The sequence below is a fragment of the Paramormyrops kingsleyae genome, chromosome 20, assembly GCF_048594095.1.
Source record: "Paramormyrops kingsleyae isolate MSU_618 chromosome 20, PKINGS_0.4, whole genome shotgun sequence".
NCBI lineage: Eukaryota > Metazoa > Chordata > Actinopteri > Osteoglossiformes > Mormyridae > Paramormyrops > Paramormyrops kingsleyae.
The window spans coordinates 22,378,237-22,396,269 of record NC_132816.1 but is presented as its reverse complement, the minus strand read 5'-3'; the positions used below and the strand labels follow the sequence as shown (position 1 = coordinate 22,396,269).

Genomic DNA, 18,033 nt, shown 5'->3' with positions numbered 1-18,033 from the left:
TGTCTGGGTTACATTTACACCCAGGTAGAGGTGTAAAGCGGGCAGCATGTGGTCGACTGAGGTGACAAGCAGATCCTGAAATCACACCATAGGCACAAAGCATCATGGGTAAATCCAGCTGCTTGTGTACAGGAGGTTTGGCTGATTCCCTGTGTCTGTGGGCTCCTACATGCCATTTCTTTCATCGTGCTTCCCGCCCCCGCAGATGTGGCCGGGGGGGAGCGGCTGGCCTGACCTCCCTCACATTTCACAGTCATTCTCTTCTATTCCTCCTTTTGTTGTAATAACAGCATGCTAACCGATTTCTGATGAGGTTTCACACGGCGGCCTCTGTGCCACACTGATTAATTAGATCGTAATTCCTGGAGGCCACCTTGTACCCCTGCTTTGGGAGACAGGGTCCTTCATCTGGCCTGGATCCACCTGTCTTCAGTCCTCACGCACGTCCCTGCGAGACACAGACACACTGTGGATGTTTGTGTATGTGTACGTGTGTGTCAGTGACTGCAGCCCTGCTTCTTCCTGTTAATATGCTTTTGTGCACTGTATTCTATATGCTATACTCCACGCTCTCTATTCTCTGGGTATTCTCTGTACTCGGAGTATTCTGTATACTCACCCTGTGTACTCAACACCCTCTATTTACTATGTGGCCTCTGCATGCTGTACTCCATCCACAGACCTCCCTTAATAACTCACTCAGCCATAGCAAAGTAAATCCTTCACTTACATCTGGCAGAATATCCACCAATCAGACGTTGCGTCACCTCACACAGAAGCAGCCCCATCTAAGTGTTGGACGGGTGATAGAGTACCAGGGGCGTCGCAGTAAGGAACCTCACATGACGCAGCAGTCAGTGTCCCAGCTGCTGGTTTTAATGTGAACACAGCAGAGAGGGGAAAAGGTGTACCTGCTCACTTACTCACAAGGCAGCCAGGCAACACTGTGGCATTGTGGGAAAAGCCAGTGCTTCTTGGCTTTGTGGGAATAGGTCAGTATTGTTAGGGAATCGTGGTGACAAAGGTCAGGGTTTCCAGGGCATTATAAGAAAGAGCCAGTGCAGCCTGGCATTATGGGAAAAGGTCAGTGTAGTTGGCATTGTGGGAAAAGGTCAGAGTTGCTAAGGCATTATGGGAAAATGCCAGTGTTGTTAGGACATTGTGAGAAAAAGGCCAGTGTCACTTGGCATTGTGGGAGAAAGCCAGTTGTGCTTGGCATTGTGGGAAAAAAAGTAATTGTCAGATGGATTGTGAGAAATGTTCAGCATCATTAGGGCATTGTGAGGAGAGGGCGGTGTTGCTGGGTATTGTGGGAATCAGGGATGCTTGGCTGTGTCGGCTAATGCTCATTAGCAGTGGTGGATTGTTAGCTCATTACTGCCCCCAGTGGTCTGTATGAGAGGAAGTAGGATCTGAATTAATTATATCCAGTATATAATGACAGCTATCCATAGAAATATGCTATTCAGCATGAGTGTTTAAAGTGGTTTAATAGTGCCACTATTGAGGCACGGGCTTCAAGATGGCGTGAGAGGAGGCTGAGGAAGGGTTTCGGGAGATTACCGCCCTCAAAGCAGAACAGACTCAGAATTAAGCACAAAGCAGGCTTTCTAGAAAAGGCCATTTAAGTGAATATGAAGAGTGACGGCTTGGCTGCCACAGAGCCCAAGGGTGTAATGGGGGGGGGGGGCAGTACAATAAACCTAAAGAGATGCTGTCCTGTCTGTCATGGAGGGGGGGGGGGGGTGATGCAGCCATTGGCAGGTGGTACTCTTTCACCTGGTGGGGGGGGGGGGGGGGTGGAGAGGAGAGGTGAGGTGAGGTGGATCAGGTGACACTCAAGTGGAACCAAGCTCAGAGACACACAGAGATACACACACAGAGACACACAAACACAGACAGACACATAGATACACATACAGAGAGATACACAAACACAGGGACATAAATAGATACACAGACACATAGATACACAAATGCAGAGACATACACACACAAGCACAGAAACGCACAGAGATACACATACAGAGACACACAGAGATACACACACAGACGCACAAAGATACACAAGCACAGAGACACAAAAACACAGAGAGACAGAAACACAGAGACACACATAGATACACTAACACAGAGACACAAAAACTCAGACACACACACACACACACACACACACACAAAGACACACAGAGATACACAGAATGAGAAACACACAGAGATACACAAACACAGTGACACAGAGATACACAGAATGAGACAAAAAAACACAGAGACACACAGAGATACACAGAATGAGACACACAAACACAGAGATACACAAACACAGAGACACACAGAGATACACAAACACAAAGACACAGAAACACAGATACACAGTGAAACACAGACACACAGAGAGATACAGAGAGACAGAGATACAGACAGACACAGAAACACAGATACACAGTGAAACACAGACACACAGAGAGATACAGAGATACAGACAGACACAGAAACACACATACAGATACACACAGACACATAGACATAGACATCTAAGAGCAAAACATGCAAGCACACAGAATACATGACACAGAGATCAAACAACATTTACATAACATGCAAAAAGTGGAGGTCATGCATCAACACATATGCATAATATGCAGTAGCACACAGCAGCACGTGCCTCACACGCAGACCTGAGATCACATCTCACACTGAACGCCGCGCATGCAGTCATACAGGCAGCAAACACACGTGTGCCAACACCTGATATGGCACACACACACACACCTGCGATCAGATGGCAGCACGCTGAGTGTGTCACGTGTCCTCGAAAGCACAGCATTTGTGTGGCTGTCAGACGCGACTGCCTGTGTCAGACGCAGCTGTGAGGAGGCAGCCTGCAGGTGACAGGGAGCGACAGTGAAGCAAGCCTGCAATATAACCAGCACGGGGACAGTGGCCAAGACACAGGGCACAGGACAGAGGGCGCAGGACACAGGGAGGCCATGAGGCTCACGCCGGCACGCGGCCGATCGGTAGCTGGCTAGTACCAGCCGCTGGAGGAAGTGTGGATCCACACAACTCGCTGAGACGCTACTGAGACTTGTGGCTGCACCCCCGCCCCCCAACTGCACCAAGATGATGCAGCAGATCCTACAGGACATGTATATTGAGCCTGACCTCCTGGCTGAGCTCAACGAGGAGCAGAAGCAAATCCTCTTCTACAAGATCCGCGAGGAGCAGGTGCGACGCTGGAACGAGCGGGAGAACCAGAGCCGCAGCCTGGGGGCCCAGCCCGGACGGGCCGGTGAGTGGTGGGGGGGGGGGGGGCACTGAACACAGATCAATGCCACATCACTATCGCTGCATCTGAAACTCTTAATTAGGCTCTTGATCAGCCGAATACTTTCATATTCATACCTATTCATTCAGCAAGGCCGCATGACTTGCTGGAGAACTGTAGCTTGATGACTTAAAACATTAAATATCTGTTAGCAGGAAAACCTTGTGCATTAATTTTACTACCACTGTACAACACACAACATTAACTGCTGCACCATACACAACATCTACCACTGTACAACACACAACATTAACTGCTGCACCATACACAACATCTACCACTGTACAACACACAACATTAACTGCTGCACCATACACAACATCTACCACTGTACAACACACAACATTAACTGCTGCACCATACACAACATCTACCACTGTACAACACACAACATTAACTGCTGCACCATACACAACATCTACCACTGTACAACACACAACATTAACTGCTGCACCATACACAACATCTACCACTGTACAACACACAACATTAACTGCTGCACCATACACAACATCTACCACTGTACAACACACAACATTAACTGCTGCACCATACACAACATCTACCACTGTACAACACACAACATTAACTGCTGCACCATACACAACATCTACCACTGTACAACACACAACATTAACTGCTGCACCATACACAACATCTACCACTGTACAACAAGGATGGCACTTCATCTGATCCTGAGGCGATCTTGGATTTCTTTCAGCTGTTGAGGCTTATGGGGCATTGCTAAGAGGCCGGTGTTTTTTGTCTTTTTCTATGCTGTCCCTAAACCTGAGGTACTGTTACTAGTAATTTGCTGTTAGCTTGTCTTACTCTCACGTCCTGCTCCAATGGTCCCAAAGACGTTTGTCCTCATGCAGCCAGCAGGAGGAGCATCCAGTGGTTGAAGGGAGCAGACGGTGAGGTTTGGGTGTGGGTGATGGGTGAAGCTCCCGGCGACAAGCCTTTTGAGGAAATTGTGGAGGAGTTGATGGCTGAGAGAGCCCGACGACAGGCCCAGCAGGAAGCCCAGGAGCTGTGGTGAGATCATCGACCGTGACAGTGGGTGGGGCACGTGTCACTATAAGTGTGCACAGATATGAAAAGCAATCCCTGGTGAAACTTGAGCTTTAATGATTCTGTTCCTTATTTCCTGCCTAACCCCACATTTCTTTCACACCACCCATTTTGCCGGAATACACCCAAACCCACTACTCAAACCTCATGACCTACACCGACTCGAGGCGCGTGAAGGAGGCGGAGATCGAGCAGAAATTTCGAGAGGCCATGGCCAAGGAGAAGGCACGCTTTGCAGCGGGGAAGTGGAAGGAGGAGACAGAGGACAGGAGAGCAGCCAAGCAAGAGGAGGACCGCATCCGCGCTAAGCTCAAGGTGGGTGTCATGTGACCGCATGTGGGTGGGGCTCCATGTGTCCTGATATCATATGACTTAATTCAGATGGAACTCAAGGTGTGTGAGTGTAGTGTCATTACATCTAGGCAGTCACAATTGATAGGTGACATTTGTCTACATCTAGCCAAAACACAGATGAGTGGATGTCATGTGACCTCATGTGGGTGTGGCCTGATAGGGGTAGGTGTGATGTTTATGCATTCAGGAAAGTGCTTCTCATCGTCGTTTCATTATCGTCAAGATTGACCATCAGGCACTGGATTTAGCCAGCAGCTCCTAGCAGGGCTGGTACAGCTCAGTGCTTCCATCCATGTCGATGCTTTATCCTGCTCTTCATCGTGATACTTCATATCTGACATTTTGCTCCCATAATTCATCACTTTCTCAGGGGTGGAGCAGGAGAGCCTGGCCACCTTCCCCTCTCTAAGCAACATACTCCCCTCCTCTCCTCTCGTCTGGGCCTTGGGTCCAGCTGAACATGAGCTGCCCAGGGCCTCGGGACCCTTCCCTAATTACACTCGGGAGCAGCCTACAGGCTAACAGGAGTGGGGTGCTGATGGATGGCACATCGTGTCATTGTGACTGGGGTAACTGCTGGGGCACATGTCACATGACTTCAGGTCGATTGGCTCGTGCTAACAGTTTGGTTTCAGCACACCTTAAATGTGTATGGGGTAGAGTGCATATAATCCTGATACACATAGCTCTACAGTACAGTCCTAGTGCTAAAATGGCAACTATATTTGACACACAGTGCTACAATGCCGCAGTGTACTGCAATTACAATGCTGCAATTCTATAATGGAAATGGAATTTGTAATGTGCCAGGGCTAACATGATAACTGCATTTATGATGCCCTAAAGCTAACATGGATCTAGCTACATCTACAATGTCCCAATGCTTACACTATAAAGACATTTACAACGTCCCAATCTTAACAAGGTCACTGCATTTACAATGTCCCAATGCTTACACTATAAAGACATTTACAACGTCCCAATCTTAACAAGGTCACTGCATTTACAATGTCCCAATGCTTACACTATAAAGACATTTACAACGTCCCAATCTTAACAAGGTCACTGCATTTACAATGTCCCAATGCTTACACTATAAAGACATTTACAACGTCCCAATCTTAACAAGGTCACTGCATTTACAATGTCCCAATGCTTACACTATAAAGACATTTACAACGTCCCAATCTTAACAAGGTCACTGCATTTACAATGTCCCAATGCTTACACTATAAAGACATTTACAACGTCCCAATCTTAACAAGGTCACTGCATTTACAATGTCCCAATGCTTACACTATAAAGACATTTACAACGTCCCAATCTTAACAAGGTCACTGCATTTACAATGTCCCAATGCTTACACTATAAAGACATTTACAACGTCCCAATCTTAACAAGGTCACTGCATTTACAATGTCCAATTGCTAAAACAGAAACTGCATCTGTAATGTCCTGCTGGAGCAGTGGTGCCCTAATAGTTAGGAAAGTACACTTGTAATCAAAAGGTTGCTGGTTTGAATCCCCAAACAGCAAGATACCACTGAGGTACCCTGAGCAAGGTAACCCCCCCCCCAAGACCTGCTCCCCGGCACTGAATTAGCTGCCCCCTGTTGTCACATGTTGGTTAAATGCAGAGGACACATTTTGTGATTATGCACTGTATGCTGTGGTGTGTCAACAATGACTAATCACTTCACCACACCAACTTAATGCTAATACAGAAACTGCATTTTCAATGTCCCTAACATTGTAACAATTTACAATATATCAATATTAATACTGTAACTGCATTTACCACACCCCAATACTAACATGGCAGCAGCATTTGCAGTTTCTCCAGCCTAACTTAACTGCATTAACAAAGCCCCAGTGCCAGCTAGCGCATCCCCATGCTAACATGCTGATGTATTTACCACTCTCCCAGCAACATCATGGCCATACTGAAAGCTGCCCGAACAGCATGTTTTTTACGGGATCCGACTCTTCGGACACTGCCTGCCATGACAGTGTCCCGGGGCCAAGGGGACCCAGTCAGCAGCGGCTGTGCCCGTTAGCGTGCGGCTGGCCAGGTCTCTGCTCGTTTAGGGTGAATGATTAGTGCTCAGAGCTCCCGAGTGGCTCATAATCCACAAGTAAATTATTGACGCTGCGGAGCACAGCTGGGGCAGCTTGGCGGAAAGGCGACACCATTGTTTACATGCCTTCACGGCTGGCTAAGCGCAAGAGGCACTCTGTAATGGACAGGCTGCACAAAGGGTGCTATTGTTAAAAATATCCTCAATAGGGGTGTGTGAGAGTGTATGAGAGAGTATATGACAGGAGAGAGAGAGAGTGTGAGAGAGGAGTGTGTGTAAGAGAAGAGAGTGTGTGTGTGAGCATATGAAATAGAGGAGAGAGAGTGAGAGGAGTGTGTATGTAAGAGGAGAGTGTGTGTGTATGTGTGACAGGGGAGAGTGTGTGAGAGTGTGTCCTCCTGCATGCATGACTGCCTGTGCATCTAAGTACAGTGAAGTGTTTGCCTATTTAAGTATGAGGTGTTTTGCAAAGCGTGACATGCGTGTGCGTGATGAAGCACACCTCTCCCGCAGAAATGCGAGGAAGAGGAGCGCCAGCGTGGGGAAGAGGAGATACGGCGCACAGAGAAGAGGAGGGCGAAGGAGCTGTACATCTCCCTGAAGCAGGAGGAAAAAAGGAGCGAGAGGGATGACAAGGAGTGGCAGGAGCAGCGTGAGTGTGGGGGGGGGGGGGGGGGGAGGCGTGTGGCTGCTAGCCAGAGTCACCTCACAATTCCCGCAGCCCTGGCCTCGTGCCCTTTGACCTGGGCACTCTTTGACACGCCACTCAGTGCGCCGCTCCAAAGCTGCTGATGAGGAGATGACCCGCAAGGCTCGGAGGGCCCGGGACGAGTACAAGCGTCAGTCCCTGCGGGCTATTGAGAAGGGCCTGGTGGCCGGGCTCAGCGGCCTCTTCCAGAAGACCCACCTGAATGGGTCGGGCCAGAACCGCAGGCACAGCACACCTGTGGAGTCCCCAGCCGCAGCCCCACCCCCAGAGACCAGTAACACCTCCCACGGTGCGGCGACGGCTCCACCTGTGCATCGCCGAAGACAGAATCGCAGGCACAGCGCCTCCACAGTGCAGATGCTAACAGACAGGTACAGAGAGGGACAGACGGGTACAGAGAGGGACAGACGGGTACAGAGAGGGACAGACGGGTACAGAGAATGACAGACAGGTACAGAGAGGGACAGACAGGTACAGAAAGAGACAGGCAGGTACAGAGAGAGACAGAGAGTGACAGACAGGTACAGAGAGACAGACAGGTACAGAGAGTGACACACAGGTACTGACAATGCCAGTTACAGATCAATATAGTACAGAGCCAGAGAGGTACAGAGAGTGACAGACAGGTGCAGATAGTGACAAACATGGAGTGATAGTGACAGGTAGTGACAATGTCAGTTACAAAACAATATAGTACAGTAACAGACAAGTACACAACACACAAGTAAAGAGAGATAAAGACAGATTCACCCTCAGTAATAGATAAGGACGGGCAGTGTGTCACGTCATAGGTCAGGTATGCTCACTGATAGGCATCCATCCATCTTTTACAACATGTCTGTTACGCCCCCAAGCCCTGCCTGGGTGCGCCCCCCTCGGCCCAACTGCCGTGAATCTATCCTGCGCTGGTTCACAGAGGAGCAGAGGCCCAAACGAGCCGGGTTCGAGAGGAACAGCACCACCATAGCCCCCTGGTTTCATGGTGAGAGACATTTATCACGATGCTGCAGCACTGTTCCCCAGCTTCCCTGCTGTCCTGCCTTCACACTCGCTTAATGACTAGTCGCTATGTCGACACGTTTTATTAAAAGCAAGGTTTAGAATCATTTACCCATTTATACAGCTGGATGTTGTGCTGGAGCGATGCAGACACAGCGCCTCCCGCAGGATACACACTGTCACAGGCCCTGGCCGTCTCTGCTCTGCTGCCTGCCTCACCACCAGATGTATTAATGATGATGATGAGGACAATAATAAAAAAAGAAATCCTTCCCTTCAGGCAGGCTGGCCAAACGGGCCGTTCTCTAACTCGCTTCCAGCTCGATATTAATACTCCATGAGTCAGGAAGGCTGTGAAACGCTCCAGCATAGCTGGCTCTATCGCAGGATGGACAGGGACTAATTAAAAGGCATCAGCGGGACAGGCAGGGCTGGGAGAGTCCCAGTGTTTGTTTCCCTCTCCCAGTTCAGTTGCTTCTTCTAGAAGGTCCTGTCGCCCTGTTTCTTGACGTTTACCTTGGGACTGTCCATCCGGCGCCCCCCGCAGGCATCATCAGCCGGCAGGATTCGGAATCGCTGCTGATGCGCTGCCCTGAGGGCAGCTTCCTGGTGCGCGTCAGCGAGCGGATCTGGGGCTACACGCTGTCGTACCGCACTGCGTCCGCCTTCAAGCACTTCCTCATCGACGCCTCTGGGGACTGCTACAGCTTCCTGGGAGTGGACCAGAGCCGGCACGCCACGCTGGCCGACCTCGTCGCCTTCCACAAGGTGCGTGGCCGCACACACGCTGCCCCGCAGACGCTGCCGCGCACACGCTGCCCCGCAGACGCTGCCGCGCACACGCTGCCCCGCAGACGCTGCCCCGCAGACGCTGCCGCGCACATGCTGCCCCGCAGACGCTGCCGCGCAGACGCTGCCGCACACGGCCCCTGCAATTGCAGCATCATTACGGCATGAGTGAGGAAGGCCAGTTTGACCCTCCCTTTCTGTCTGTCCGTTGCAGGAGGAGGTGATAACCACGTCCGGGGGTGAGCTCCTCCAGGAGTCCTGTAAACCGAGGCTCTCATCCCCAGATTACGGGGGGCTCTTCCAGTGACCACTCCCCTCTCCCAGCAGAATTTCTGAGTGTCAGGCCTGTATCTCACATGTTCAGTTTGCTTCAGTGCAATTTAACTACGTTCAGTCTTACATCAGCATCTGCAGCCTCAGGTCTCAAGCCCCCCCCCCTTTTCTCCCCCGCCTCGTCCTCCGTCGCACCTGCACCTTTCACTCCACCCCCTCATATTTCTCTCTGCCTTCTTACCCTTCCTCCACCCCCGTTTTTGCTCCCAGCCCACACATATTTCCTCCTCCCCCTCGTGTCCCCCCCTATTTGCCCCACCCCCTTGTCTTTCCCTTCATCCCCTTGTCTTCTCCTGCTCCCTCATCTTTCCCCACCACCCTGTCCCCCCCCCCCCCCCCCAGACCGTCACCCCCCCCAACGCCCCCTCATCTTTCTCTCCACCTTCATCTTCCCCCTCCCTTAACCCCCGCCCCCTCACCCTTCCCCCGCCCACTGATGCCGGGGCCCACCGTGGCTCAGCCAGGTGGCAGGCTATCATGAATATTTATCAGAGAGCTGAGGCAGCTCAGTTCATATTCAGAGCAGAAGCCCTGTACCCATCCGTCACTGTGAATTAAAACATGCCCCAGGCCTGATATGAATATTCATAGGCACAGAGAGACCCCTCATGAATATGCATGAGTTTGGCGAGGGAGCACGCGGTCTCCGCCACAGCCGTCAGCGGTACTGATCAGGGCGGTGGGCTCGCGGCCGTCTCATACAGCGTCCCAGCCGCACGTGCATGCGTGTCTGCCTGCGTGTCTGCCTGCGCATCTGTGTGTGTTTTCACGCTTATGCCGTCCTGCGGTCTGTGGCTCTATCACACAAGCACACCCCACAATGGGAATGGCACCATTGTAGTGCAGATGTGTAGATTTCAGTTCTGCAAAAATTAAATGACTTGTCTTTGCTAAAGGTGTGTGGTTTTATTCACATTTTTAGGGATGTAAGAGAGTCATCCCACCATTTGGTGGCACTGCAGGCAACAGCGAAAGCGATGTGAACTGCATCTACGCTCCGCTAACATGGTTAAATACAAAAGCCACGCTTAATTTCTCCCAGCACACCTCATTGGTCAAATGCATCACCTAAAGGTACCCTGCTCTGTTTGGAGGGATGACCTCTTTGAATCTTGCCTGCCCACCCGCCTGCACGCCAAGCTGCACCCCCAGCCTACCCGGCTGTAAGGGGAGAGGCATGTGGGCACCCTGCCACAGCAGCGACCGTCTTCATTACCAGCCCATGGCTGTGCATCGATAACTCAGCGCCGCCCCCCTGTGGGAGACCATGGGCAGCACCACAGAAAGCCAGACGCTCTTTTTCACGGGTGTCAGCTTACCGCCGCTCGAGTGGAACGCGACCGCGACCTCCGGTGAATAATGGGTACGGAGCCGGCTGGGAGGGCGTCTCACAGGACCAGGACGGACCTCCCCGCTCCCCCCCCCTCCTCTCGCCTCCCCTCCCCCACCCACATCTTCTCATGAGGATATTTTCGTGGGAGTGGATCGTACCACTGGTTACCAGAGATTCCAGTGAGGATCCATTTGTAGAAAGTGATCACCTGTGTTTACCAGTCCCCCATCTCTCCAAGGGGCCAGAGAGTTTCCACAGTCACCAACTCACCAAAAGGTCACGGCTGTCCCTGCTTCCCAGGAAGGATGGAAACAGACCCCCCAAGAGGAAGGCGAAACAAGCAGGCAGGAAGGGGAAATGGAAACAGGAAGAGGGCAGCCAAACCGGATGAAAGAGGGAAAAAGCACCTTTGCTGTCGTTCTCACAAGCCCCCGGGCCGGGATCTCTGCAAGAGCGAAAGCAACTGAACAGAGAGCACACAGGCACATGGAAGGACAGAGAGCATTTTATTCACCAAAACGGCTGTACAAATATCCCTCCAAAGCTTAAATCCACATAAAAATGTAAAAATTGTGCAGTTTTCAGTAGCAATACAGGGAAGGAAGATAAATACAAAGGTTTTCATAAAATGTCTTCCCAGACAGCAAGGGTTTGCTGCCCTACTCACGGAACATTCTCCTAGTGCGGGAAGGATTAGGCACTTTGCGTCTGTTCGCCTGCGTGCGTTAGGAGGTCAGAGCTGCTCTTATGCTCCAGCTGCCCTGGACCTGCAGTGCAGATGCTGCCACCAGGGGACTCCCATCGGCAAGGCATGACATCAGCACTGGCTTTAAGCTGCAGGTTAGTAACAGGCCAAACGCAGGGAGCAGGGAAGGGCCTCCCTGCAACATTTCTCATAAGGGCTGTTCCAAGAATGACTATCCTGCTTGTACATCTAAAGATCTGGCCAGTTTTCCAAGGGATCGTAGAAGCAGAACAAGCAGGCCATCCAAGCGGTGTGACCCCCCCCCTCCCCCCGAGCTGGCCCCAATCCCAGGACAGAACAGGCTCCTATAACCCACAGCCAGCCATGGGGGGGCGATGCCACAAAGGTGATGTCACTGAGATGCCCTGGTACAGACAGATGGCGCTCTCACTGGGAGGGAGTCCCGCGGCCAAGAAGCCAAAGGACGCCGCATCTCCAGCGGGAAGCTGGCAGGGGGAAGCTCCTTCTGACAAGGCCATCCTCCAAATCCCCGAAGTCGGGGTCAAATGAAGGAAGAGGGGGGTCACCTGGGGGCCTCAGCAGGCAGGTGTGAGAGCAGGAACGTCACACGAAACAGAGTGAAGGACACACACACACACACACACACACACACGTAGGGCGAAGTCCATTTGGCAAGGAGGTCAAAGTAACACGTGGCTCTGCTGCGTCATTCCTCCAGAGGGAGCCACCATTGGTTACTGGAGGGGGAGGGGCCACAGCAGAGGCCCCGCCCACCTCACATGTTGAACTTGACTCTTTCGATGTCGACAATCAGCGTCCGAGACAGGTAGATGCCCACCATCTGCAGAGAGAGGTCAGGGGGTCACCTTCTGAGCTGGGGGGGGGGGGCACTCCCCAACTGCACTGAAGCCCCCATGGCTGTACCTGCAGCAGGGAAATGCCAATGAAGACTCCAGCGATGATGTAGATGTTGCGCGGGAGCCAGGCTTCCATGGCGGCTACACAGCCTCTGTCATTGATGAACTGACTGCGGTTCATCTGACACGGGGGGGGAGAAAGGGGGGTTAAGATCAGGACACCTGGACTACCATGCCGCCCCCCCCCACCCCCAACCCCAACCCCAACCCCCAGGCAGGAAACGGGCCTCACTTTGAAGTCTCTGATACCATAGCCACACTGTGTGTTTACAACGGGATTCTGGGGAAAAAAGAAAGGAGAGAGATATCAGGGTGTTACACAAGCACACGGACACGGACACGCACACGGATGGGGACACGGACGGGGACACGGACGGGGACACGTGCACACAGCCGGGGACACGCACATGGATGGAGACACGGATGAGGACACGCACACAGATGGGGACACACAAAAGTATGTGCACAAACAGCCACACAAACAAAAAGGGGCGCACACACACAGAGAGGGGCGCACGCGCACAGAGAGGGGCGCACGCGCACAGAGAGGGGCGCACGCGCACAGAGAGGGGCGCACGCGCACAGAGAGGGGCGCACGCGCACAGAGAGGGGCGGGCACACAGAGAGGGGCACACAGGTGCACGCACACAGAGAGGCACATGCATGCGAGCACGCAGACACACACGGACGGGTACTAACAGCTGGGTCGTGCACGCAGCAGGAGAAGGGCACTCCACAGCGCTCCCTGCTGGGGTTGTCTTTGTCGCAGTTGAAGTACAGGTTCTCATTCCAGTCGTCAGGACCTGAGGCGCCGCAGCAGTGGTTCTGGGAGGACAAGGCGTGCCGGGAGTCAGACTCGTACACAGAGTCGCTTGTTAACTTCCCAGTACCATGAAAAACAGTAATGAGCTGAATATACGGCACAGTTCAGGGGAATGAGCTAGTCCCCCCACCCCACCCCACCCCACCCCCCCCCCCCACCAGCTTCTGCAGCGAGTCGATGAGGTTCTGCAGGTCGATGTCATCCCGGTACGCCTTGATGTTGGTCAGAAACAGATCTCTGATCCACTCCCTCAGGGTATCCTGGAAGACGAAGGCCAGGACGGCCGCCGTCAGCTCCAGGAAGAAGATGAAGCCGATCAAGGAGGAGAACTGAGGGAGGAGGCGGAGCCTGGGTTAGGAGACGCCCCGGGAACAGGCCCCGTATGTGGAGGTCATGTGCTGGATCTCACCATTAATCAGCGCCTAATGAGCCGCCTGCCCATTCTGACCATCACTAACTCATAGTATTAATCTTAAAAGTGGGAGGGGGGTGAATAATGACAAATGTAATTCGGTTACGTCTAATTGCTCGAGATAAAGAATTAATATAAAGTCTGATTATGTTTAATTAAACTGAGCACTTATCTGTACACAAAGGAGCCAGTGATCTGCTGGGTGCATTTACATGAATAATGCACGACGCATTTCTGATCGGCAACTTCACCAGCGTGCAGAGCCGTCTCATGTTCACAAGCCATAATTAGCCTTAAACGCAACAGCTCAGCACCCAAGAAGCCGAGAACGTGGGCACTGCTCACGCAGTGTATATGGCAGTGGGCGCGCGAGGCTGAAATGCTCAGCGGTGCAACACTGGGTCCCACACACTAGGGGGCGCAGGCAGGAGAGTCACACTCACAAACTTGAGTAGGCAGATGTTCTCCCTCAAGGCCCCGACGCAGCCAGCGAAGCCCAGGATGAAGGTGACCCCACCCACTAGAAGCACCAGCCACACAGGGTCAAAGCCATGCATTCGGGTGACCTGGGTTAGGTCCAGCAGCACCCCCTGGAGGAAAACAAATGAAGCGCGTTTCACACTGCATCATTAGGGAAGGTGCTTCTAGTGCTGCATCTTAACCAGCAAACAGCACTGAGGCGTGTGTGGAGAGCTGGTCAACAAGCACAAACAGAAAGAGGCAGCTTCCCAAACAAGGCAGGAGGCGTACAGACAGCCGTAAAACACGGATGCACGTCGGCACTCAGGCAGTGTGCACTGTGACGGCAACGGGGAATGCTTCAGTCACGGAAGCATGAGGAAGAATAAAGGCAGGAGCCCCCGAAGGAGACATTGCAGAGAATTAGACGGGATCAAGTCTCTGCGATGCTCCACACAGCCAAGAACATTCCATAAAGCCCAGCCCAGCCAATCCCACGTCGGCCACTAGGGGGCAGCAAAGCCGCAGATACAATAAAGACTTACCTTCTCGCTCCAAGCCCAAATGCCGATAGCGATGAACGCCACCCCAGCCAACTGTGGGGAGAGAGGAGATGGGAGTGTGAGGCGGGGGGGGGGGGGGGCTGTACTCAAAACAGGAAACACGCATTCCGCTGGTGGAGCTGTGGCAGTCTGATAAGAGCAGCCTGCAGACAAACACCCACAGGGGAGCAGCAGCCCTGAGAACTGGGGGGTGGGGTGGGGGGGGCTCGGGACAGAAGGGAGCGCATTGCACCGCACCCAGGCCCCGGGTGGGGGGGGCAGACAGGCCTGATACTCACCCAGAAGACCACATTGTAGCTAAACATCAAGTACTTGTAGAAGCAGCTGACCTCAGCTGCCTTGTAGCGGTAGTAATGCATGGTGCCACTGAAAGAGAGGAAGAAAAAGAGAGAGAGAGAGAGAGAGAGATCAACAAATCAGCTGTAGCTCAGCCAGCTAAACCTCCGTGCCTGTGATCGGAAAGTTGCTGGTTCGAGCCCAGCCTTGGCAGGACAGTCGAATGTCCATGGGCCCTTGAATGAGCCCCTTCAGCCCATTAACCCCCAGCTCCATGGGCACCTTTGTGGGCGGCTGCCAAGCTCGTTCTCACTTTGAAAAGAAAAAGACATTTTTTTTGGAAAAGCCGTAGAAGCTGCGACTCTTGCGCAGGACCAGCCCTTTCTGGAAGTTTACGAATTCCAGCCGCAGTCAGTCACTCCCCGAACCACCAGTGACTGGTACTGAAGGGCTGAAGTACAAAAATTAGACTGATTCAAGGACACAGATCAGGGGGTTGATTCAGCACCCGAACAGGACAGGAGGCTTAAGGGCCCCAACTGAGCAACATGTCAGCCTGCATCTCAGCTAGACAGACCATGGCGGATTTACATAAAGATTGTTCAAATATAATATGCAGTAAATGGACCAACACTAGCGGTAAGAACATAACCAGGTGGGGTTTCGTGTGTCTTGGGGCCATTGCAGACACAACCACGCCTATACGTAAGAAAATCCGCCACAGAAAGCGGACTGGAGACATCACGCCCATTAAACATAACCAAGTTAAAATGTTAACCAGACAAAAGTTTTTTAGAGTTTTGAATTTGTCCAGAAAAGAAGGTCTACTGAAAGGTAAACAACTCGTCTCCCTCTATTATACATTTCCTGGTTTACACAATAATGTGTTACGAAACTTCAAATAAAACCAGCTGAAGATGAAAACGAGCTTATTTAAGAGCACCTAATGAAATAAACCAATAAATGCAGGGAAAACGCAAGAGGTGAGCAAGTCAAGCCATGCAAATTCCATAAAGTCATCTTAAGAACAATCAGCAATCAGAAAACAAAGGCTCACATCCGCTAAAAGCCAGACAATCGCCATCAGCCAGCTTCAGCTTCAGTGTCACCTCTCATTCGCAGCTATATGGCGTGTTTATGGAAGGAGCACAAACTTCAATCCGGACATGCACCAAAATGCACGATCTGCACGGCTGAGCTCCGTGGCCGGAAGCCTCTCGTTTTAGTCTCCTCACGACTAAAAGTCCATTTATATAATCTGGAGAAGCATATGAAATCCTCCCCGGTCCGGTTCCGGTCCGGTGCGCCCCGCATACCTGCCGATCGCACCACGGAGCTCCCCGTCACCGTATTTTTCCTCCCGTCTCCGACTCTTCCTTCTCCCCCTCGGTGAGTTTTTTAAAAACACGCCCGACTCTGGCGGAGGTGGAGCAGCTTTCTGTCTCCGACACTTCCGGCCCCTGACGTCACACTCCTCCTCCCTCCCCAGTGTAATCAGGGCCCCCAGTGTGATCAGGGCTTTAGTCTGATCATATAGTCCGGCAGATCTGAGCCGAACCGGCTGCCGACTGCCTTTCACATACATTTAATTTCTTGTTTTGCGTAGTAAATACAGGGCATTAAACTGATTTATTTCTATTTTCTTTGTTAGTCTGTCCTGCTGATTAGAAAGCACCTTGCGCCCCGGCATGTGTGGTGCCCTCGGGAGGCAGGGGGCCTTGGGGGGCCCTGTTCCGAAGCCATCGTACGGTTCCAGCATGCCCATGCGGCGGTATAAGGGGCGGGGGGTCAGTACTGTTGAACTTGGTTTGAATGTTTACGGTGCATTTTGCAGTGTTGTCAGGATGTTCCACTACAGGACAGCGAGAAAGGAACAGTAACTGGGTTTGGTCACCTTAAAATGTGAAATGTGACATTGATTAGGCTGCAGTATTTCTCAGCCCAGCCTAGTCCGAGCAGAGCCCAGACGGCCAGGGAATTGGGATAAACGAAAGTGTGAACTGCTGGTGGTCCGCGAGGACTGGGCGGACAAACCCTGCATTAGGGGTAGGAGTCCGAGCCAGAAACACGACAATACTTGATTTTCCACGTGGAGACCTTTTATACCACCAGAATGAAGCTGAATCGGGTTTAATTTTCAGGCTGCACATATTGATAAATTGCAATCGTTCCTGAAATGTACTGGGTTGTTCTGCTTACATATGCTTGTTACTTTGCAGTTAGATTTATTACAAGGTAGCCTAGTAGATGTGCTTTTTAATGGAAAAAAATGTCAGTTTCTGGTTGTTTTTTGTCAATGTGGTTTTCTTTCAGGGTTTCATTGTTCTATTTGTCTTCCATGATTTTATAAGGTGACTAAAATATGGGATGATACCGAGCACTTTCCGAAATAGCTCTAATTGAATATTGAAATTGATTTTCTCCTAAGGGTCCTACTGCGCCTCGAATGGCGCATTTTAGGGAATGGAATGGGAGGTTTTTTTGTTTTCCCTTCCTTACCATTGTACCAAACTTTGGCCAAGCAGCACTGCAGCAAACAAAGAGCGTTTGGACGGAGGCGGCGCCCTACGGCCGGTCGCACAGGGACAGTGCCAAGCTGCCCCACTTCATCAGCATGTGCAGTGCCTGGGACCCCGCCACCCCGTCTCTGTAGACACGTTTGTTTTACCCCAAATAGAACCGTCAAGGTGTGTAATTCTCTCAGACCTTTGTGCCATCCGCTCTCTTTTCAGTAAAATTTAAAAATCTGTTTTGTTACCTTTTATGCATATATAGTTCTGTGCGCGCCCCCCGCACTTAGACGGGCAAACGCTGGCGGGCGTAAAATGGACTGACCCCCCCCGTATCTATGTAAAGAAAGTACTAAAAGTAGGCTACACT

At 51.7% G+C, this 18,033-nt stretch overlaps 2 protein-coding genes across 4 annotated transcripts; one reads left to right on the top strand and one right to left on the bottom strand.

The window, feature by feature from the left end:
* The first annotated feature begins 3,123 nt into the window (after positions 1-3,123).
* On the top strand, positions 3,124-9,677 carry sh2d4bb (SH2 domain containing 4Bb). Of its 2 annotated transcripts, XM_072703349.1 has the most exons (9): positions 3,124-3,292; positions 4,207-4,366; positions 4,570-4,717; positions 7,348-7,486; positions 7,605-7,763; positions 8,075-8,102; positions 8,356-8,525; positions 9,090-9,310; positions 9,546-9,677. In XM_072703349.1, the coding sequence occupies exons 1-9, from the start codon at positions 3,124-3,126 to the stop codon at positions 9,636-9,638; spliced, it is 1,287 nt and encodes a 428-aa protein (XP_072559450.1). In that variant the 3' UTR covers positions 9,639-9,677. The 2 variants fall into 2 exon arrangements, with proteins under 2 accessions (XP_072559450.1, XP_072559449.1); XM_072703348.1 differs by lacking the exon at positions 8,075-8,102 and having other exon boundaries at positions 7,605-7,914; positions 8,398-8,525.
* Positions 9,678-12,004: 2,327 nt separating this feature from the next.
* On the bottom strand, positions 12,005-16,753 carry LOC111848412 (tetraspanin-14-like). Of its 2 annotated transcripts, XM_072703350.1 has the most exons (9): positions 16,470-16,753; positions 15,156-15,243; positions 14,860-14,910; positions 14,299-14,445; positions 13,602-13,772; positions 13,320-13,445; positions 12,853-12,900; positions 12,628-12,741; positions 12,005-12,544 (listed from the first exon to the last, which is right to left on the bottom strand). In XM_072703350.1, the coding sequence occupies exons 1-9, from the start codon at positions 16,736-16,738 to the stop codon at positions 12,479-12,481; spliced, it is 1,080 nt and encodes a 359-aa protein (XP_072559451.1). In that variant the 5' UTR covers positions 16,739-16,753; the 3' UTR covers positions 12,005-12,478. The 2 variants fall into 2 exon arrangements, with proteins under 2 accessions (XP_072559451.1, XP_072559452.1); XM_072703351.1 differs by lacking the exon at positions 14,299-14,445.
* Positions 16,754-18,033: the final 1,280 nt, after the last annotated feature.

Excerpts from the sequence above, each read along its gene's own strand:
- sh2d4bb (XM_072703348.1), top strand. The coding sequence starts at position 3,124 with ATGATGCAGCAGATCCTACAGGACATGTATATTGAGCCTGACCTCCTG. Across the intron at positions 3,293-4,206 it reads GGCCCAGCCCGGACGGGCCG|CCAGCAGGAGGAGCATCCAG; the intron begins GTGAGTGGTGGG and ends GTCCTCATGCAG. Across the intron at positions 9,311-9,545 it reads ACCTCGTCGCCTTCCACAAG|GAGGAGGTGATAACCACGTC; the intron begins GTGCGTGGCCGC and ends TGTCCGTTGCAG.
- LOC111848412 (XM_072703350.1), bottom strand. The coding sequence starts at position 16,738 with ATGTATGTGAAAGGCAGTCGGCAGCCGGTTCGGCTCAGATCTGCCGGA. Across the intron at positions 13,773-14,298 it reads ACATCTGCCTACTCAAGTTT|TTCTCCTCCTTGATCGGCTT; the intron begins GTGAGTGTGACT and ends CTCCTCCCTCAG. Across the intron at positions 12,901-13,319 it reads GCTGCGTGCACGACCCAGCT|AATCCCGTTGTAAACACACA; the intron begins GTTAGTACCCGT and ends TTTTTTCCCCAG.